This window comes from Gasterosteus aculeatus, chromosome 13, assembly GCF_964276395.1.
Source record: "Gasterosteus aculeatus chromosome 13, fGasAcu3.hap1.1, whole genome shotgun sequence".
NCBI lineage: Eukaryota > Metazoa > Chordata > Actinopteri > Perciformes > Gasterosteidae > Gasterosteus > Gasterosteus aculeatus.
This window is the reverse complement of record NC_135701.1, coordinates 18,685,157-18,707,523: the sequence shown is the minus strand read 5'-3', so window position 1 is coordinate 18,707,523 and position 22,367 is coordinate 18,685,157. Positions and strand designations below refer to the sequence as shown.

General features: G+C 41.8%; 5 protein-coding genes and 1 long non-coding RNA gene across 6 annotated transcripts; 4 read left to right on the top strand and 2 right to left on the bottom strand.

The window, feature by feature from the left end:
• Positions 1–17: 17 nt before the first annotated feature.
• cenatac (centrosomal AT-AC splicing factor) lies at positions 18–3,800 on the bottom strand. The gene is made up of 11 exons (XM_040194727.2): positions 3,511–3,800; positions 3,083–3,249; positions 2,855–2,953; positions 2,717–2,783; positions 2,526–2,588; positions 2,121–2,188; positions 1,910–2,024; positions 1,786–1,813; positions 1,337–1,438; positions 1,060–1,192; positions 18–664 (listed from the first exon to the last, which is right to left on the bottom strand). Exons 1-11 carry the CDS (start codon positions 3,625–3,627, stop codon positions 544–546), a joined length of 1,080 nt encoding a protein of 359 aa, XP_040050661.2. The 5' UTR covers positions 3,628–3,800; the 3' UTR covers positions 18–543.
• A 729-nt stretch (positions 3,801–4,529) lies between these two features.
• On the top strand, positions 4,530–6,828 carry LOC120830211 (uncharacterized). Its single transcript, XM_040194717.2, has 2 exons — positions 4,530–4,800; positions 4,937–6,828. Exons 1-2 carry the CDS (start codon positions 4,629–4,631, stop codon positions 6,043–6,045), a joined length of 1,281 nt encoding a protein of 426 aa, XP_040050651.2. The 5' UTR covers positions 4,530–4,628; the 3' UTR covers positions 6,046–6,828.
• A 768-nt stretch (positions 6,829–7,596) lies between these two features.
• On the top strand, positions 7,597–10,474 carry LOC120830212 (uncharacterized). The gene is made up of 2 exons (XM_040194718.2): positions 7,597–7,843; positions 8,028–10,474. Exons 1-2 carry the CDS (start codon positions 7,672–7,674, stop codon positions 9,032–9,034), a joined length of 1,179 nt encoding a protein of 392 aa, XP_040050652.2. The 5' UTR covers positions 7,597–7,671; the 3' UTR covers positions 9,035–10,474.
• LOC120830225 (uncharacterized) lies at positions 9,480–11,248 on the bottom strand. Its single transcript, XR_005713878.2, has 2 exons — positions 11,155–11,248; positions 9,480–10,928 (listed from the first exon to the last, which is right to left on the bottom strand). It is a non-coding gene; the product is annotated as an uncharacterized LOC120830225 (long non-coding RNA).
• A 1,663-nt stretch (positions 11,249–12,911) lies between these two features.
• Positions 12,912–14,404, top strand: LOC144382940 (uncharacterized). Its single transcript, XM_040194722.2, has 2 exons — positions 12,912–13,210; positions 13,392–14,404. Exons 1-2 carry the CDS (start codon positions 13,039–13,041, stop codon positions 14,222–14,224), a joined length of 1,005 nt encoding a protein of 334 aa, XP_040050656.1. The 5' UTR covers positions 12,912–13,038; the 3' UTR covers positions 14,225–14,404.
• Positions 14,405–19,682: 5,278 nt separating this feature from the next.
• LOC120830215 (uncharacterized) lies at positions 19,683–21,467 on the top strand. The gene is made up of 2 exons (XM_040194721.2): positions 19,683–19,975; positions 20,160–21,467. Exons 1-2 carry the CDS (start codon positions 19,804–19,806, stop codon positions 21,155–21,157), a joined length of 1,170 nt encoding a protein of 389 aa, XP_040050655.2. The 5' UTR covers positions 19,683–19,803; the 3' UTR covers positions 21,158–21,467.
• The last annotated feature ends 900 nt before the right edge of the window (positions 21,468–22,367 follow it).

Below are 22,367 nucleotides of genomic sequence, written 5' to 3'. Positions count from 1 at the left end.
GGGGGCAGAAACAAAAGTTATTCATCAATGATGAGTTTTATCTTTGCTGGATACAGACAAATATTGTTCAAGTGGATATTAAATGTGAGGTCCTTAACAGAGCTGTTGTCTAAATGTTGGCCTCAACAGCTTGCTCTCATAGAGCCTCATGTTATCACACAGCAGGTGAGATCAGTCCAGCGGCCGGCGCCCCCTGCTGCCCACTTATCAGAACTGTCAAGTTATTGTTGCAAAAAGCTGTGGTGAAACAAGTAACTCGCTTAAAAACACAATCTTTAAATCTTTGAGTGTGACATGAGCATACACATTTTAATCTAGGAAATTATTTTGGAAATGATGTTGTGACGTTGGACCAAAGTGTTTAACACAAAACCATTAAGAAATGAATCCAAGTTTATATGAACTATACTGCACACTTGGTCGAGTAGGTTATAGAGAAAGCCGGATCATTTGAACACAGCACAACCACTCAAAAAGAAAATCTCATTCACATCTTGTAAACTATATACATTCCTTCATTCACTTCTCACATAATAATAATGATCAGTCATCGACAGAGTTTGTCGACTGTTCAGTCGTTTTTGCTTTCTTCGACCCCTCTGTGTCGAGCTCCTTCTTCCTCTTCGGCCTTTTTTTCTGTCCTTCCTCTTGTCTGAATTGGTGCCTGTTGAAAAGCAGTAAGATTTGCATGCAAAGTACACTGAAGTTGATCTAGTCGGCTTGAAATCAAACACGATGTGCCTTTCTGATTTTTAGCCAGTGACATCAGATGGAAATAAACCTTTACAGATCCAAATACTCCATTGGCTGCAAGATCAGTCAAAAGCTCCATATCAATAAAAAATAATATATATAAATTTATATATAAAGTAAGACTGAATCAAGCTGCAATACATTTATAGTATGCTAATAATTACCTAACGAATATATTTTACATTCTAAGAGCATCAGGTTTACCATCTCTGTTTCATTTGAGAGAGAGAGAGAGTCGAGATGGAATGAGGGGAATCCTCCCGTTTAGTTGTTGCATATTAGTTGTGTGAAGAGTTGAGACCTCACCTGGACTGCCAGCGTCGGCCACTGTTCCACACTCTGCCAAAGGAGGGGAGCCAGTTGGCGTCTGTGTGTGAGCTGTGATCAAAGTTGGCGCCCACTCTGTTGGGTGGAAGTTTCTTCAGCTTCTCTTGCTCCTCTGCCAAAGCATACGAGGCACTTAGTTATACTCAAACATTTTTTTAGGGTTTTATTATTTATCCTTCCTTCAGTGTAGATGGAATGATCTTTGTATCATTAAAAACGAAATAAGCCAATGTGTGCGCGTGCGTGCGATTCCTACTCTGTTTGAGGAACCCTTCAAGCGATGGGCCAATCTGAGGATGTCCTGCAGCAGCGGAGGTCCCCTCAAGAGGATCCTCCTGGAGCCACGGAGGTAAGGCGCCTACGACAGAGAGGAGATCTGCTTATTCACCATCAATCGCACACAAAAAGTACACTAAGCTCATGACTGTACAAAATATACATCCACCAAACACATCAAAACCAGAAGAGAGCCTGATCTGGAAAACAAATGGAATACACTTTTAGAGTTAAACTAGATTAAAATTAGATACGATTTTAACAGTATGATGATATACTTTTTTATATGTAATTATTTAAAATAACTGCTTCAAATAGAAAACAACTCTAACATAAAAACACATGCCACTTTTCCTATTGAATAATCCATCCTCCCATGCCATTTCTCCAGCTATTTCACTATTTAAAAACAATACTGTATCACTGTACCTGTATGTACATTTCCAGTGTTTGAATCCTGTAACAGAAAAACCAAGTGTTCAACTGAGGTGGTCGCATTTGTGTGAAAAACCCCCAAACGTGAGCCCTTTTTTAATGAGAATTGTCTGTCTACCTGGTAGCCGATGAAGGTCAGACCTTGTCCTGATCCAGCACGAGGAGCTTTGACCATTGACTTGACAACGTTGCTCCCCGCCTGATGGTGGGATCCCTGAGGTGTAAATTGAGAGCTGTTCCAGAGACAACAAGACGAGTCAGAAGTGATGTCAACTGCTATCGACAATGACAGAAAAAGGACTGACTGACGGCGGTAGACACAGTGTTACCTGACAGCTTCCTCGGCAGACTTGTCTGTGCCGTTGGGTCCATTGAACAACTCTGGCTCTGTGTCCCGCTGATATTGATTCAGGAAAAGCCAACAGTGGTTCATAGCGGAAGTCTAAGCACTAATCATGCTCCATCTCACGTTTTAGCACCACAATCATCACATATTACTTTGGTCGCAACGTTAAAATAAAGTAAAAACTAAAAAAAGGTTTTCAGAATTTTTACTGTCAAATGATAAACCAAAGTTTATTTCCCTTTAAACTACCGAATACAATTAGTTAACTAGCTGGGCAGGTACAATAATTTAGCCATTTCTCATATTAGATGTTACTCAAAATCATGTCATGCAAACAAACAGAAGGCCACAGTGATGGATACTGCCACTGCATCCATGGAAAACAAACCTCTAAAAGAGACTGGAAGAGCTCTCTGCGGTTCTTTTCCTGGGTCCGGATGGTATCAGCTTGCTGCAGCCATGGAAAGAAAAACAGTCTGATTAAAGTAACCCCGCTTTGGAAACGTTAAGCCATAATAAGGCCTTTTGCTCTTGGTCTGTTAGTTAGTTAATAAGGTAATAACAGTCATTTTGCATTACCTGTTTAATAAATTCATCCTCTATCTCCACAAATGAGTCCAATGCTTTCTCCACCTCGGCTTTAAACCTAAACAGAAATGAAACACTTAACCGTGTAAAGAATCTTTCATGAAGTTGCTTCTTGACGCATGGACTTACCTCTCGGTTTCCTCCTCTGTGATGATGACCTTGTCCCTCAACTTGGGGTCGGCCTTATTCTCCCACCAGAACTTGTGAGTATTCTTCCTGTGTTCCGGGCTGAAGCCAAAATGCATCACCAATACTCATACAGGTACAGAAAGTGGCACTTTTTACAATTGTGTTTTCAATTTTTTTTAAATCATGGGCGAAAAAACCCTAAATATAAATCCATCAAGTCAAACTTACGTGGCCATGTGCTCCAACAAGCCTCCATACAGCACATTCATGTTCCCGTCGGTAACATCTCTTTCAATCTCACAGCCACAGCAGTAGCACCAGAACGTCTTCTTCGGCTGGGTGCAGTAAAACTTTTCTACTTGGGGTTTTTTAAGTGTTCGACGAGCTTCTTTCACCTAGGAAACAATGCATGAGAGGAATTTAACGGAAGCATACAAGCTAGTTAAAGACTAGCTTCAAATGACGTTTTTCTTGGTGACAGACCAAATGCCAGTAACTCCTAAATGTCACATCTCTTTAGGATTGTGACGTATTAGGTTAGCAAGCTAACGTTAGCTTCAGGGCCAACGTTAGTAACATGTCCCGTCCAGAATGGTGGAAGATTGTTACGGCGGTGCAACCTCGGGGAATAAATCCACAAGGAGCGAATCCCTTACCTTTTCTAAGAATTTGAGAAGAACCACTCGAAGTCTGCTTTGGTGGTTTTTGCCGAAGATGTGTCCCTTTCCAGTGAATGTTGTTTGCCTGCAAATAGCACAATAATATGCTCCCATTTAGAACTTTTTCTAAACCCCTAACATATACTTAGACTGAAAAAACCCGTCCAGCCTAACCCATCTACTGCGGCAAAACAAAACACAAGTCAACAAGCGCTAGCGATGTGCCACAGGAAGCGATGCCTTCTCGACGTGACCCCCCCCCCCCCCCCCCCGGAAGCAGACCGGATGTGGTGCTGTTGTTAAATTGTTCCGTCTCTCTTGTACTAGAACAATTGTTTTGTTTTAACCAGATTATAGATTCTCCCAATTGGCATCTGTGCGACCCTCTGCGGTCCATAACAGTGATAACACGTTAAGAAACACACGGTGAGAGACATACAAAATGTACGTAGTGAAAATAACACACAGGACACACCGTATCACATTAAAATTAAGGAATAGCAGTAGATAGGTCTGTCAATTCTTAATGAACATGTTCATTTATTTAATTGACTTAGTCATTGGTTCAAAATTAGATCAAATGTATTTAGCTGATTTATTTAGCCCACTTGCAGAATCTGCGAGGATGATGTATAGCTGAATTTGCAGTACTTTTCTATTTTGGGTCATTGTGCAGTTTGAACAGATGAGTTTGCAGATATTTTCGATAGAATTTATTAAGAAGTTTGACACAACATATTAGGATATAATGTAAGTAGAGCCAAAGCAAATGAATGTTAAACTAAAATAGGACACGTTACACTAACAATACATACAACCTTACCATGTGAAAAAAACACTGCAGTACTTGGGGAAAAGTAAAAACACAAACGAATATAATTATATGAAATATAACTCCTGGTCCACCAACTGCTTTGAATACAGAGACCACCATTATATTGATGGTACTGGAACAATTAGTCACAGCCATACAGAATTTTTTTCTGTAATAACACTTACGGGCGGAACAAATCTTCATACAGTCCTCTACCGGAACTTGGCAGTGTGACACTCGGCGGAAGTGAGCGATACGCTGTCGTCGTTGCGAATCTAATCATATTTGCAATCCAAGAAAAATGTCTTCAGTTGAGTATTTGAGAGAGTTTGTCAGCGAGCGACTATCTGCTGCTGCTGAAGAGATATGTGGAGTTTTTGTAAAAACTATCTTTGAGTACGAGGAAGAGATCGACCGGCAGCGCAGACTGTTGGATGTCGTTTGGAAACCACATATTAAGTTACACAGGCTAGGTGTGTTAAACCACAATGGTCTTTAAAAAACGAAGAAATGTGACAAAAATATGATCCCGATGGTTGAAATAGAAACGTATTGTTTATTTTTACCCTCGCTGCAGTAACCTATTACTTGGGTTCTTTGTCCCTCCAGAGCTCCCGCAGTCACGTGTCTGTAAGGAGGAGGAGGAGGTTCTCTGTGACCAGCAGCTCTGTCTCCAGGAGAGGAACCCCAGTCTGGACCAAGAGGACCCAGATCCTCCACAGATTAAAGAGGAACAGGAGGAACTATGCACCAGTCAAGAGGGAGAGCAGCTTGAACCGAAGCAGGAGGCCGACACCTTTACGTTGTCTCCTACTTGTGAGGAAAGAGGCTACGGTGAAGATCAACTTCTGGATTGGTCTACTGACGATTCTCAGAGTGTGGTAGAGGAATCATCTCTAGGTTACATTTTAGTTGAACCAAACACTGAACACCAGCTTCTCTCTTACAACTCTCGTGATGCTGAAAGCGAAATTCAGAAAGGAGGCAAACACGGAGACACTGAATCAACTACAACTCGAGAGCCTAAATTCAATAAGAAAAAGCACAAAAGAGGCAGTCAAAGTAACGATGTCTATAACCCCACTATGTCAACAATGACCTGTAATGCAATCACAGGTAAAGAATTTTTGCAATGTGACAAATGTGGACAACATTTTAAGTATAAGTCCACACTGGAGAGACACATGAGAGTCCATACAGGTGAGAAACCACATCCGTGTAGCACATGTGGAAAAAGATTTGCTAGATCAACTACGTTGAAAACTCATATGAGAACACACACAGGTGAGAGACCATATTCTTGCATCACCTGTGGGAAGATATTCAGTCAGATGTCGACATTGAACAGCCATTTAAAAATACACTCGGGTGAGAAACCGTATCCTTGCGTCACATGCGGAAAAGTTTTCCGTCGGGCATCTCTTTTGAGTTCTCATTTAAGAATCCATACAGGTGAAAAACCGTTTTCTTGCAAAATGTGTGGGAAAAAATTCAATCGAAAATCAGTATTGATCACTCACGTAAGAATCCATACAGGTGAAAAGCCGTATTCTTGCAACACTTGCGGGAAAAGATTCAGTTGGAGCAAACTATTAAATGCTCATACAAGAGTCCATACAGGTGAGAAGCCTTATTCTTGTAAGTTGTGTGGGAAAAGATTTAGTTGGACATCACAATTGAGAACTCACAAAAGAGTCCATACAGATGACGAGTCATAGCCTCGACAACTGTAGGAAAATATTCCTAATATATATTTCTTTCATTGCAAAGGAATAAAAGAAAGCATTCTATTAAAACCAACACAGAGCCAAATTAATGCAAAACTAGTGTGAAAAGTGTATATTAAATATCATACTTGATACAACAACCCATAAAGAGGGAAACAGAATGCTCACTAGTGTTTTTTCTCAGTAAAACCAATAGACCTTTGCAATGACATAATTTTTTTATAGTTGCTGTATTAAAAGTCAAATATTTTCCTTAAAGAAGGTCAAAATATTTTGTTTTAATTAAGTAGTACTTAATCAAGAAAGCCATCATTATTTGGTTAAATTAACTTGATTATTTCGTTCATGTTATTATATCATTCGTGTTGAATTTTGTGATTGTTTCAGTTTCATATAAGGTTACTGGTGGAAAAAATGTATATGTACAAATGTCATAAGTTTACATGGTAATATTCATCTGTGTTTTTTGAAAGAACTTTGTTGGTCGCACTCAACATGCTTCATGTGAGGAGGCTCTTGGCGTCTGGGTATTACGACATGAGGACCTGGTAAATATCCTTGACTCTTGACAGTCTAAAACAAGGGTAACACAAAATATGTTTTTACTCCAAGGTAGTGTGATAGTATTATGCATGATTTGGAATGCACTGTATAAAGCTGTGTGAATTTCCTGTTAGTTTTTGGTATGGATATGTGTATGCATGCTTCACCAATATCTACTCTGGCTAGATTTGTATTATAATATCGTAATATAATAAAGTAAAGATGACTGGTGTTCATTGATTTATTTCTATACGATAATGTTAAGTTTGAAAAAAATAAGTTTACCCACGATTGCGTCTTCATGAGCTGAATTGAAGAATATTTCGAACAGAACTTGTCTTTAAAATGTTAAATTGCATTGTAGCAAGAAGAGGCACAAAGACATGTGTATAGGCAGTCTGCTGCATGTATCACCGTGCAAGCTTATGAGATTCTGTTACACTACAAGTTATACAACAGTTTTATAAGAATATAAAATGCATGTAAGATATCCCAAATTCCAGTGAATGAACAGTGTTTACGTGCACTCAAAGGGTGAAGATCTACTGAATCCAGAGCTAAAGTACAGGCAGTTAAACATTTACACAATATACTAAAAAGATATAAAAATATACTATGTACAAATTTCCCATTACAGGGATGTCAACACAAAATCTATGACGTTGTATGTACTTTTTAACGGCAGCTTCAGTAGGTATTAAAAAGAAAAAAGTATACAGTACTGTATGTGTGTGTATATGATTTTAAATGTTTTCGTTATTTGCCTTCATATATTATTTTTGGTGGATTTTTACTAATATTTAAATTCAAACAAAATTAGTAGTGAGCGTCCGGACCCCCGCTCCATACTAGATAGTGAAGATAATGTACCAATTAATTATTTGCCAACCGCCACTAAACATCATGAAAAAAGGGAGACGAAGGAGAAGAAGAAGACGGCTGACCTGCAACCACGACAGCAAGCGGAACCTTAATGAAACAGGTGTTTTCAGTCGGAACCTTAAAGGGTGACATCCAGCCGTTGCTCGGTGCCGTGGAAGTGCAGGTAATTATTTCATCTGTTATCAAGCAACAATGTCTTCAGTTGAGGGTTTGAGGGAGTTTTTCAACGAGCGACTATCTGCTGCTGCTGAAGAAATATTCGGAGTTTTTAAAAGAAGCATCGTCGAGTACCAGGAAGAGATCGACCGGCAGCGCGGACTGTTGGATGTTTTATTGAAACCCGAAGTGAGGTTACACCGGATAGGTAAGTACAACTTTTTTAGGAACATCTGTTGTCTGAAGCAACAAAGACGAGACATTCTTAACGTTTTCCGACAAACCTGTTCTTAAACGTTACTAATTGAACAGTAGGACACATGGTGGTTTATTCACACTCGTTGTATTTATTCGCTCTAACGTTTGTTTTTCTATTTCTTTTGTCCCTCCAGAGCTCCCGCAGTCACGTGTCTGTAAGGAGGAGGAGGTTCTCTGTGACCAGCAGCTCTGTCTCCAGGAGAGGAACCCCAGTCTGGACCAAGAGGACCCAGATCCTCCACAGATTAAAGAGGAACAGGAGGAACTGTGCAGCAGTCAGGAGGGAGAGCAGCTTGAACCGAAGCAGGAGGCCGACACCTTTACGTTGACTCCCACTTGTGAGGAAACTGATCACAGTGATGATGAGACTCCGTTTTTGAATCCTGACAGAAGTCAGAGTGAATCAGAGACAGAGCCTCCAGCTAGCACGTGTACCAGCGGGTTAGATGAGGAAATAGACTGTGAACGTTTTGTGGTACCAGAACCAAACGACAACAACAAGGAGCCACAACAGCAGATTCTGGCTCCTCCAGGTGACAAGACATTTTTGTGCGAAACATGTGGAAAATATTTCCAACATAAAAAAAGCTTGTTGGCCCACGTGAAAAGATTCCACAGTGTTGATCAACCATATGTATGCAACACCTGTGGGAAAAGATTCATGGATAAATCACCATTTGAGCTTCATAAAAGAGTCCACAGTGATGAGAAACCATTTTCTTGTCAAATATGTGGAAAATATTTCAAATTTAGTAATGGCTTAAAATTCCACATGGAAACTCACACTGGGGAAAGGCCGTATTCTTGCAGCATCTGTGGGAAAACATTCAATAGGAAATCAAATTTGAAGACTCATTCAAGAATCCATACTGGGAAGCAGCCGTACTCCTGCATCACCTGTGGGAAAACATTCAATCAGAAATCATATTTGGAGAATCATACCAGAATCCATACTGGGGAGAAGCCATATTCCTGCATCGCCTGTGGGAAAACATTCCTTCGGAAATCACAATTGAGGTCTCATACAAGAGTCCATACTGGGGAGAAGCCATATTGCTGTAAAATATGTGAAAGAGGTTTCAGTTTTTCTAGTAACTTACGTGTCCACGTGAGAAGAAGCCACAAGGATGAACCGTCATAGATGCAACTCCTGTGAGGAAATATTCTGAGCAATTGTTAAGATTAGAAAGCCATTAAAGCTTTCTATTGGAACGTAACACGAATGCTGCATTTGCGAGAAAAGTATTTTTGGTATTCTCTCCGTCCAACAAGGCATAACCGTCCAGCCGAAACCCGACTGGATGAGCGTTCACTCATTAAATGGATAGTAGTTAAAAGCTTTTCCAACAAAACAAGATTGTATTAACTTTTTTAGATGGTACTTCTTCAGCAACAAAATAGATAGTTTATTGATTCCTCAAGAGGGACATTTTGGTATCACAGCAGCATGTACAGGGAAGAAAATAAAAAGACATTATATACAATTTAATAAGATAGAACTATTAAATTAAATAAACTAAAACTGAAACAAAAGAATAACCTTCCAAAAGAGACAATAATAATAATTTGTAAAAGGAGAAGAGGAAGAGCAGCAACATCACAGCAGTACAGGGTTATTATTGTCATTATTTAGCATGGGATGATTTATTGTAAAGTGTTATTGCACTGGGCAGGAATGATCTCCTGTATCGGTCCTTGTGACAGCGGAGCTGAAGGAGTCTGTTGGAGAACGTGCTCTGCTGTTCCTGTAGCAGGTGGTGGAGGGGGTGGTCAGGATTATCCAATATGGATAACAGTTTCTTCAGTGACCTCCCCTCCAACACCTTTTCCAAGCAGCCAATGATGGAGCCGGCCTTCTTAACAAGTTTGTTAAGTCTGTTGGTGTCACCGGCTCCAATGCTGCTCCCCCAGCAGACCACGGCCAAGTACAAAGCACTGGCCACAACAGACTCATAGAACATCTCCAACATCTTGCTGCACACATGGAAGGATCGAAGCTTCCTCAGGAAAAAGAGTCGACTCTTCCCCTTCCTGTAGACGGCGTTGATGTTGGTCTTCCAGATCAGTCTGTTGTCGATGGAGACACCCAGGTACTTGTAGTCCTCGACCATGGCCACCTCCTCTCCCAGAACCCTCAGCGGTAGCGGAGCCGTCGTCTTGCTCCCGAAGTCGACCACCATCTCTCTGGTCTTGGCCACGTTCAGGTGCAGGTGATTCCACCCCCACCACCCGCAGCTTCTCACTCAGCAGCAGTGGTTGGATTGTGTTGAAGGCACTGGAGAAATCAAAGAAAGTTATTCTCACAGAGCCACCATTTCCATCCAGGTGCGACTGGGCTCGTTGCAGCAGGTAGATGATGGCGTCATCCAAAATTTACCTGTTTTTTCCTCAATCTAACTTGCAGTTAGTGAGATTTTTTCGGGGAATTTACTGTAATCCCCCAAATCTTAAAAAATGAATTGTTACATATTTAGTGAACATATTCTGCTATTGTTTATCCTTTGTAATATAGAAATATTTGTCTGTCTGTGGAAATAATTGTCAAACTGAGAATTTCCTGCAAATAAAAAAGATTGCTCTCTTAAACTGATAAACCCTCAAGTGATGTTCACTTGCCTGAGTTACTTTTGTTTCATGCCGTTTTTGAAAAAGTAAAAGAAAATAGAGCTCCTGATCAAAGATTTCCCTGTTCCAAAAATATCAGATGGAATATCATGCAGAGTAGAAATATTTTTGAATTTAAAAAAACAAACTATTGTTGAGTACAAGGAAGACATCGACCAAAAACTCAGATTGTAGGATAATATTTGTAAACCCGGTTTGAGATTACGCAGGATAAATTTCTAAAATGTTTTATTTAAAATACTTATATACTCTACTATCTATTGATACAACCTTTCATAAACGTACACACAAGACGAAAAAAAATCATAATTTGAAGTGAAGTGAGACGTCTTCCTTCGGCTGCCGGAGGAGCTTTAAGGGCCTCCAGTCCAATCCAAGTCCAACTTGTTTATAATGCAGCACAGCTTTTCCTGAGGGAAGAAAAGGACGACACACACAGCTGAATGACAGATTAAATCCTTGTGGTTATGATAAACAATTTTACCTATAGTATTTATTCGCTCAGGTGTCAGTTATTCTATCATCACAATAGTATATTGTCATATTAATACTCACATGGATAACACAGTTTTTTTGTATGTAACGTGAATAATTTCACATGTTAGTCCCATTTGCAGGGACACAAGGGCGACGTACTTGCGACACGAGTGAGATAAGATTCAGTCGGGCATCTTCATTGGCTGCTCCTATGAGAATCCACACAGGTGAGAAGTCGTCTTCCTGCTGCACATGTGGGAAAAGATTCAGTCGGAGATCACAAATTAAGCCCATGTGATAATTCATACAGGTGAGAATTTATTTTCCTCCATAATTTGTGGAGAGATATCAGGTATGATGGTTGCTTGTTGGTCCACATAAGAAGAACCCACGCTGGTGGGAAACGATAATATCAGCTTTTTAAAATTTTCAGTTTTTTATGCCTGCTATGTTGCGTGCTATGTTATTGAGCAATCATTATAGTTTAAACTAATGTATAATCATATAAAACATAATATTACCAATAAGCTCTTTTAAAATGAAACAAGCCACCAGGGAAATTACAGCTACAACTATAAAGTCATGAATATCAATAACAAGTGTTGCATGAAGGAAAGTCAAGAAGAGACAAGATCGACATTTGACCTTTTTCAGACATGAACTGGCATAATAAAAAGGATGAATACAATATACACGATGGGGACGAAAGAAGTTGCCATAGTAACAAACCAGTTCCACCAGATGGCAGCAAGAAACTACATCAGATGTCCAAAAAGCCCAGAAATAGAAGAAGAGGGAAAGGGAAGCAACAGACGAGGCATCTTATTTGGTTCTCACTACAGAAGTTTGGTGGCAGTTTCTTTTTAACATTTCTGCTGCATCGCAGTCGTTTGTATTCAAGCAACAATGTCTTCAGTTGAGGGTTTGAGAGAGTTTGTCAACGAGCGACTATCTGCTGCTGCTGAAGAGATATGTGGAGTTTTTGTAAAAACTATCTTGGTTGATCTTGGAAGTGGAAGTATTTTAAAAGAGATGCACAGACAGAGAAAAGTTTTCAAGACAGGAGCTGAAAGCAGCATTGGTAAGTGGGTGAACAGCGCCAACTATGTTTGGACAATTGCCAAAAGAAGCCTTGGAATTTTTTCTTAAATTCTTTAATATGATTTGGAGGTAAGGCGTAATACCAAGCAGTTGGAGGAGTGCTTTGATTCTACCTTCTGTAAACCTGGTAAAAAACGTAGCTAATGGTGGCAATTACAGACCAAAAAGACAATCAAAGCTAGCTCTGGAATATTGGATGAAGCTGAAGGGGTCTGAAGAGGAACTTTGCGCAACAGGGCCAATTTTGTTGCAAAGACAGCTCTAGAATAAGAACATATTAAATATTCCTTTTGAACGAGGGAAGCTAAATCATTAATAAGAGAGGCAGCACGAGACGTATGAAAGAAGAAGTGGGACAAACACGACAAAGGAAGACATTGTTATGACATACAGAAATCCATAAATGTGAAGACATACAAAGGGAAGTATAGAAGAGGTCAAAATATTAAGATTAAGATTCTGACACAGGACTTAACTCAGCACTGTATTTAATAACAAAAAAGCAGTCAGATAATTTCACTGTGTAAAGTTACATAAGACCCAATTGAGAGAGGTACATCTTGAAGCCAAAAATTAGTCAGTTGGGACGGAAGTGGAGTTTGGAGGGAGTTCTGGCAGCGGACAAAGAATGGCACGAGATCTGCAGGGCACTGTTCAGATTTCGTAAAGAAACAAGATTAGGTGTATTTTTATTACCAGTTAGAACAGTAATTAAATTGTTACCCTGTAACTCCACACTCCAGTACTTTAAGTGGCAGTGTGTATCTATTCAAGTTGTTTGCGACAGGGTTAGAAGAAGGAGACGACGACTGACCTGCAACCTTAAGAGCAAGCGGAACCTTAATGTGACTGGTGTTTCCAGTCGGAACCTTCTAGTGTTGCTCAGCCGTTGCTCGGTGCCGTGGAAGTGCATGTTATTATTTCATCTGTTATCAAGCAACAATGTCTTCAGTTGAGGGTTTGAGAGAGTTTGTCAACGAGCGACTATCTGCTGCTGCTGAAGAAATATTCGGAGTTTTTAAAAGAACCATCGTCGAGTACCAGGAAGAGATCGACCGGCAGCGCGGACTGTTGGATGTTTTATTGAAACCCGAAGTGAGGTTACACCGGATAGGTGAGTACAACTTTGTTAGAAACATCGGTTGTCTGAAGCAACAAAGACGAGACATTAAAGTTTTCCGACAAACCTGTTCTTAAACGTTACTAATTGAACAGTAGGACACATGATGGTTTATTCACACTCGTTGTATTTATTCGCTCCAACGTTTGTTTTTCTATTTCTTTTGTCCCTCCAGAGCTCCCGCAGTCACGTGTCTGTAAGGAGGAGGAGGTTCTCTGTGACCAGCAGCTCTGTCTCCAGGAGAGGAACCCCAGTCTGGACCAAGAGGACCCAGATCCTCCACAGATTAAAGAGGAACAGGAGGAACTGTGCAGCAGTCAGGAGGGAGAGCAGCTTGAACCGAAGCAGGAGGCCGACACCTTTACGTTGACTCCCACTTGTGAGGAAACTGATCACAGTGATGATGAGACTCCGTTTTTGAATCCTGACAGAAGTCTGAGTGAATCAGCGACAAAGCCTCCAGCTATCACGTGTACCAGCTGGTTAGGTGAGGAAATGGACTGTGAACGTTTTGTGGTACCAGAACCAAACGACAACAACAAGGAGCCACAACAGCAGATTCTGGCTCCTCCAGGTGACAAGACATTTTTGTGCAAAACCCGTGGAAACTTGTCTGCCCACGTGAAAAGATTCCACAGTGTTGATCAACCATATGTATGCAACACCTGTGGGAAAAGATGTGGGGATAAATCTGTATTTGAGAATCATCAAAGAGTCCACAGTGATAAGAAAGCATTTTCTTGTCAAATATGTGGAAAAGATTTCAAATTTAGTAATAGCTTAAAAGTCCACATGCTAGTCCACACTGGGGAAAGGCCGTTTTCTTGCAGCATCTGTAGAAAAACATTCACTCAGAATTCACATTTAAAGGTTCATATAAGAATTCATTCTGGGGAGAAGCCATATTCCTGCAACACTTGTGGAAAAACATTCCGTACTAAATCACATTTGAAGTATCATACAATTACATCACATTACATTACATTACATCACGTGTCAATTAGCTGATGCTTTTATCCAAAGTGATTTAAAATAAGTGCATTCAACCATAGAGATGTGCTGATGTGAGGGTTTCGGGACAGAGGATGTCGCATGTATTCAGACTGTAAAGCCCTCTGAGGCAAATTTGTGAATTTGGTCTATATAAAATAAAATGAATTGAATTTGTTCACTCATTTCCCAATAAAACAAGATCGCAATATCTTATTTTTAAAAACTATTGTAGAGTGCGAGGAAGACTTTGACCATCAACTCGGATTGTTGGATAATATTTGGAAACCTGACTTAAAATTATAAAGGATATGTGTGTGAAATATATTATTTAAATACTAATATACTCTCCTATCTATTGATACAACCTTTGAGCAAACTAATCCATGAACAAATCATATTAGGCGAAACACCTTTCAATTAACGACAACAATATGATTTACTTTCATAAAACGTACACACAAAGCAAAATCATAATTTTGATTGAAGCGAGACCTCTCCAGTTGAGTAAACATGTCATGGATTGTTTAACATGTTAAAATACATACACAATGCTCAAAACAACTAGAGGAATACTTTGAAAACAAATGAAGGAATGTAAGAGGAATGCATCGAGGCCATTTTATTCAGCTATTGGAGGAGATATGTGATGCAGGTGTAAGTGGGAAAATAAAGATGTTATAATCCCAGTTATGATCGGTGGAGATTATTGGGCAATTAAAAATGAGGAGAAATGTTGGTTTTTTGGGAAAGAACTTTGCAAATGTTTATAGCGGAAGTATTTTAAAAGAGATGCACAGACAGAAAAGAAGACTAAGACAGAGAAAGTTTAAATATTTAGGCTTATCGCTCAATGAAAAGTGTTTCTGGGGAACTCGTATTGAAACAACAAAGGTGATCAATGTTCTGGACATGACAGGGGAGCAGATAGACGTCACTAATCGATATCTATATTGCCATTGTACGACCATCTATAGAGCTATTATTTTGTTTTAGTTTTAGTAAATAAATGAGAAACAACAAGAAAAGAACGCTTGGACAATACCTCTCTTACTGCTTGAAAGGAAACAGCTCCCACTTGAGGTCCTGGGTGATGATGGAGTCACACAGGGTGATGGGGGAGGGTGGGGCTCGGTTCTTCCTGAAATCCACAACCATCTCCACTGTCTTTAGAGCGTTGAGCTCCAGGTTGTTCTGGCTGCACCACGACACCAGATGGTCAGACTCCCACCTGTAGGCGGACTCGTTCCCACCAGAGATCAGTCCAATGAGGGTGGTGTCATCCGCAAACTTCAGGAGCTTGACGGACTGGTGACTGGAGGTGCAGCTGTTGGTGTACAGGGAGAAGAGCAGAGGGGAAAGAACGCAGCATTCACGTGCTGCTTCCTGTCAGACAGGAAGTCTGTGATCCACTTGCAGGTGGAGTCGGGCACGTGCAGCTGGGAGAGTTTGTCCTGCAGCAGAGATGGGATGATGGTGTTGAAGACAGAGCTGAAGTCCACAAACAGGATCCTGGCGTAGGTTCCTGGGGAGTCCAGATGCTGGAGGATGTAGTGGAGGGCCATGTTGACGGCTTCGTCCACAGACCTGTTGGCTCTGTAGGCAAACTGCAGGGGGTCCAGGAGGGGGTCAGTGAGGGTCTTCAGGTGGGACAGGACTAGCCGTTCAAAAGACTTCATGAGAGGTCAGGGCGACGGGCCTGTAGTCATTGAGTCCTGTGATCCTGTGCTTCTTGGGAACAGGGATGATGGTGGAGGCCTTGAAGCAGGCTGGTACGTGGCATGTCTCCAGGGAGGTGTTGAAGATGTCAGTGAACACCGGAGACAGCTGTTCAGCACAATGCTTCAGGGTGTGAGGGGAGACGGAGTCCGGACCGGCTGCCTTACGGGGATTTAGTCTTCTAAAGAGCCGGTTAACGTCTCTCTCCAGAATAGAGAGGGTCGTTGCTGGTGGGGGAGGGGAAGGTGATACAGATGTAGAGGCGTGAGCTCCTGATGGGGTGGGGGAGGGATGGGTGGGGGACTGCAGCAGGTTGGTGGAGCTGTGGGGGATTGGATCAGGACATTGTCTATCGAATCTGCAGTAGAACTCATTCAGCTCGGAGGTCATTCATGGAGTGGGGGGTTTTTGGCTTGTAGTTCGTGAGGTGTTTGAGGCCTCTCCAAACCGAAGCAGAGTCACTTGCTGAGAACAGTTGTTGGAGTTTCTCAGAGTACAGACGTTTAGCATCTCTCACCGCCTTGCTAAACTTGTATTTTGCCTCTGTGTACAAGTCTTTGTCCCTTTTGTCCTTTGTTCCGATGTAGGAAGTTACAGCCTCTGTGAACTTATCCAGACTGTCAGTAGCAGTCCTGAAAGCATCCCAGTCTGTGCAGTCAAAGCACGCCCGAAGATCCTCCAGCAACTCACTGGTCCACTTCTTGAATTCCCTCACCACAGGTTTGCAGAGCTTTAGTTTTGAGGGACGGCGTGATAAGCCCTGCTTACTGTGGTGTAACAGTGATCCAGAGTGTTCTCCTCTCTGGTGGGGCATTTGATAAACTGTCTGTACTTAGGGAGTTCATGGGTGAGATTTCCTTTGTTAAAGTCTCAGAGGACAATAACTAAAGACTCCGGGTTAGTCCGCTCCACACGCCGTATCTGGTCGGCGAGTGTCCGCTGTGCCTCGTGCACGTTGCCCGCCGGCGGCATGTAAACACCGACCAGGATGAATGAAGCGAACTGGTTCACGGGGGGAATAAAATGGGTGCAACAAAAACAACAAAAAATGAAGCGCACCGAAGCATCGTGGCAGCCATTGTCGGCGCCATCTTGGATCTTTTGCTAATTACAGGGGTATCACACTACTCAGCCTCCCGGGTAAAGTCTACTCCAAGGTGCTGGAAAGGAGGGTTCGGCTGATAGTCGAACCAAGGATTGAAAAGGAACAATGCGGTTTGTGGAACGACGGCCCTGGGGCCTCATGTACAAAGACTTGCGTGGATTTCTTACTGAAACACGTACGATCAAACCCAAATGCCCAATTTTTAAATGAGCCCTGCACCTGCAATTCCCCTCTCTGCATGATCAGAAAAGATAGAAAAAAGGAATGAGTAAGATGGTAAAAAAAAAACTTCACCGAAAGCGAGATGGAAGTGCTACTTTTCGAAGTGGAGGCACGCAAAAATGTGCTCTTTGGCCGCTATAATCAGGAATAAGCAGCAAACGTAAGAGGAGTGGGTGGGCGAGCGTGTGCGTGGCTCCTCGCTGCGCTGCGCTCTAACGCTGGCCAAAGTGCTCATTGATGATGACGTTGCAGAAGACCTGAAGAAGTGTGACAAATTCTGGAACGCATTCTAAAAGGCTGCAGGTCTCAGGCTCGGCCAGAATGCGTATCTATTGATGAGCAGAGGATTCCATTTACAGGAGCCTGTCCGTGTCGCCAGTATCTGCCAATGAAGCCAAACCCAGTTGGCATAAAAAACTTTGTTTGCGCTACAGCAGATGGCATTGTGCTGGACTTTGACATATATCAAGGTGCAGATGCATTGCGTGAGCAGGTTGAAGAACCAGAAGATCTGGGTCTTGGAAGCTTGGTCATCGATCGTCTGTGTCAAATTCTGCATCCTGGTACAAAGTTGTATTGTGATCGGTTCTTCACAACCATTGCCGGTGTGGAACGAATGATGAAGAAGCAGGTCTACGTGACTGGTACAGTTATGAAGAATCGGGTTGCTGCACCAGTGCAGAAGCTACCAACTGACAAAGCAATGAAAAAGGCTGGAAGAGGCACCTCAGCAGAAGTTACCACTGGAGATGGAAACATTGGCGTAGTGTAGTGGTATGACAATAAACCAGTACTGATGATTGTGGTGGAAATTTGTGGATTTAGCCCTTGTGAGAAATCAAAAGTATCTTGAACTTGCTTTGTGATTAAGTATTTATTACTAACTAGAATATAGAAAAATCATAAAGAATACAGAAATCATCCACACAAGCCGTAAGTACAGACAGAAGTCAAACGACTACAATTCAGCTGAAAATGGGCAGATGTTCCTTCCCCTAAAAGAAGCAGGAAGATCTGACAAAGTTAAAGAGGAGAACAGGAGGTTTTATACACTTCAGGGAGGTTTGTGCTGCCTCAGCACAGGAGAGCACACCCCTCAAGAGGAGTGTTGGGAAAAGTACCAGATGATGTAGGGGTGACCCTCGCTTTATAGACCCAGACAATTAAGAACATCTAAAAGGTCAGTCAGGGCACGTATGGTTCCATCTGTGTCTTATCTCACCCTGGAGGGCCTTAGGTCACAGGCTCACATAAAAGGTCACATTCCTGAGAGACTCACCCTACGCAGGCTCAACAATTCTCCCCTAACATCAATGTCTGTTGTTCATGCTATTCAACCAGAAGACACCTGCAAGCGATGGGACAAGAAACTGAAACGATATTTGACTATCTCACGACCAAGTATTATCCGTGAATACAACTCCAAGATGGGTGGGGTTGACTTGGTCGACAGAATGATGTTCATGCTATTATCGCATGAACATCCGCACCAAAAAGTGGCCACTGCGGATGCTAATGTACTTCATGGATCTGGCATTGGCCAACATCTGGCTACTATACCGCAAAGATCTTGCTGTGCGGTACACCAAAGAAGACAATCATGCAGTTCCTTGAGTTCCGCATGGAAGTGGCTATGGCCTTCTTGGCCCAGCGTGACAAGGGTGTACCAGAAGACAATTTCACCCTTTCAGAACAAGGGAAAAAAGGTCGAGTGAAGGAAGTGCCCCATATCTCAATCCGAAGAAGGGCCAATGCACATCTTCCAGAGGTGGTCAACCTGAAGAATGCAGCCCGCTGCAGAGCGGCAGGCTGCATGCAAGGTGTTTCTGTGCTTGCAAAGGGATCGCAACTGTTACATCGCTTTTCACACATGGGTGTGAACATGTTCATACAGAAAAAAGGGCATTCCTAGTTTGAAATAGTGATAGTTTTGGACTGTATTGGTATTATTGATAAAATGGTTATAAAATATTTCTTACAAATTTTGTTTTTACATAGCCATGTTCAGAAATTGAAATGGACAGTTTTAAATGGAACAGTGACATGTTTACTATATATGTATACCTTGTCACAGAAATAAGATGTCTTCCTGCAACTGTTTGCAGCACTTCAAACGAGCCGTAGTGTCGATGTGACTGTGCTGAAGGGTGTTTGGACCGAGTGTACACGTATGTGGACATCATTTTTCTCAAAAACTACATCATGTCAAATGATGATGCTTAGTTTGTATACTAATCAGGTCCGAATAAGCCCAAATAGCAAAGAGAAATTAAAAATGCACACCAAATAGCCTAAGAGCTTGGGTCTTAGGGGGTTAAAGTACATGTACACTACCAACACAATGTTATGGGTGAGCGAGCGTACTGTACTGTCTATACTCCGCCGTAAGACACCTAGCCGTTATATAAGCATATCTATGCCTTCAATCATAATGGAAGGCGGAACCTTAATGTGACTGGTGTTTCCAGTCGGAACTCTATAGTGTGACAACCATTCGTTGCTCAGTTTGTCTGAAAGTGCAGGTAATTATTTCATCGGTTATCAAGCAACAATGTCTTCAGTTGAGGGTTTGAGAGAGTTTGTCAACGAGCGACTATCTGCTGCTGCTGAAGAAATATTCGGAGTTTTTAAAAGAAGCATCGTCGAGTACCAGGAAGAGATCGACCGGCAGCGCGGACTGTTGGATGTTTTATTGAAACCCGAAGTGAGGTTACACCGGATAGGTAAGTACAACTTTTTTAGGAACATCTGTTGTCTGAAGCAACAAAGACGAGACATTCTTAACGTTTTCCGACAAACCTGTTCTTAAACGTTACTAATTGAACAGTAGGACACATGGTGGTTTATTCACACTCGTTGTATTTATTCGCTCTAACGTTTGTTTTTCTATTTCTTTTGTCCCTCCAGAGCTCCCGCAGTCACGTGTCTGTAAGGAGGAGGAGGTTCTCTGTGACCAGCAGCTCTGTCTCCAGGAGAGGAACCCCAGTCTGGACCAAGAGGACCCAGATCCTCCACAGATTAAAGAGGAACAGGAGGAACTGTGCAGCAGTCAGGAGGGAGAGCAGCTTGAACCGAAGCAGGAGGCCGACACCTTTACGTTGACTCCCACTAGTGAGGAAACTGATCACAGTGATGATGAGACTCCGTTTTTGAATCCTGACAGAAGTCAGACTGAATCAGAGACAGAGCCTCCAGCTATCACGTGTACCAGCTGGTTAGGTGAGGAAATAGACTGTGAACGTTTTGTGGTACCAGAACCAAACGACAACAACAAGGAGCCACAACAGCAGATTCTGGCTCCTCCAGGTGACAAGACATTTTTGTGCAAGAAATGTGGGAAATATTTTCAACATAAAAAAACCTTGTATGCCCACATGAAAAGATCCCACAATGTTCAACCATATGTATGCAACGCCTGTGGGAGAAGATACTTTGATAAATCAACATTTGAGATTCATAAAAAAGTCCATGAAAAAACATTTTCTTGCAAAACATGTGGAAAACATTTCAAATTTAATAAAGGCTTAAAAGTCCACATGCAAACTCACACTGGGGAAAGGCCGTATTCTTGCAACACATGTGGGAAAACATTCACTCGCAAATCACATTTGAGGTCTCATACAAGAACCCACACTGGGGAGAAGCCTTATTCCTGCAACACCTGTGGGAAAACATTCAATCACACGTCGCATTTGAAGGTTCATACAAGAATTCATACTGGAGAGAAGCCATATTCCTGCATCACCTGTGGGAAAGCATTCCCTACTAAATCACATTTGAATTATCATACAAGAGTCCATACTGGGGAGAAACCATATTCCTGTAAAATATGTGAAAGAGGTTTCAGATTTTCTGGTAACTTACTTGTCCACATGAGAAGAAGCCACAAGGATGAAGCGTCATAGATGCAACTCCTAAAAGGAAATATTTTGAGCAATTTTTAAGATTAGAAAGGTGTTGAAGCTTTTGATTAGAACGGAACACAAAGGCTGCATTTGAGAGAAAACTGTTTTCAGTATTCTCTTCTTCCACAGGCATAACCATCCAGCCAAAACCCGACTGGATGAGCTGTGGAAGGGTTTTCATTTTTTGGGAGTTTTTCCTGTGCTGATGTGAGGGTTTCGGGACAGAGAATGTTGCGTGTATTCAGACTGTAAAGCCTTTCGAGGCAAAGTTGTGATTTTGAGTTATACAAAATAAAATGAATTGAATTGATTGAGCGTTCACTCATTTACCAATAAAACAAGATCGCAATATCTTATTGCTAAAAACTATTGTAGAGTGCGAGGAAGACTTTGACCATAAGCTTGGATTGTTGGATAATATTTGGAAACCTGACTTAAAATTATAAAGGATATGTGTGTGAAATATATTATTTAAATACTAATATACTCTATCTATTGATACAACCTTTGAGCAAACTAATCCATGACTAAATATTATTAGGCGAGACCCCATTCAATTAACGACAACAAATCAATATGATTTACTTTCATAAAACGTGCACACAAAGCGAAATCATAATTTTGATTGAAGCAAGACCTCTCCAGTTGAGTAAACATATCATGGATTGTTTAACATGCTTAAATACATACACAATGTTCAAAACAACGAAAGGAATACTTTGAAAACAGATGAAGGAATCTCATCCTTCTGGACCTCTCATCTGCATTTGACACAATCAACCACCAGATCCTTATTTCCTCCCTTCAGGAACTTGGTGTCTCAGGCTCTGTCTCCCTTCTCTCCTCGTACCTCGACGGCCGCACCTACTGGGTAACCTGGCGAGGATCTGTGTCGGAACCTTGTTCTCTCACCACTGGAGTTCCTCAGGGTTCCGTCCGGGGTCCCCTCCTCGCTCAACTCTCTCGGCGCTGTCATTCGCTCGCATTGCTTTACCTACCACAGCTATGCCGATGACACCCATCTAACGCTCTCCTTCCCTCACTCGGACACCCAGGTAGCGGCGCGGATCTCTGCCTGTCTGACTGACATCTCTCAGTGGAAGTCTGCTCACCATTTGAAAATCAACCCCCGACAAGACTGAACTACTTCTCTTTCTCCGACCCAGGACTTGGCGGTCAACTTTGGCAACTCCGTGTTAACGCCTACTTT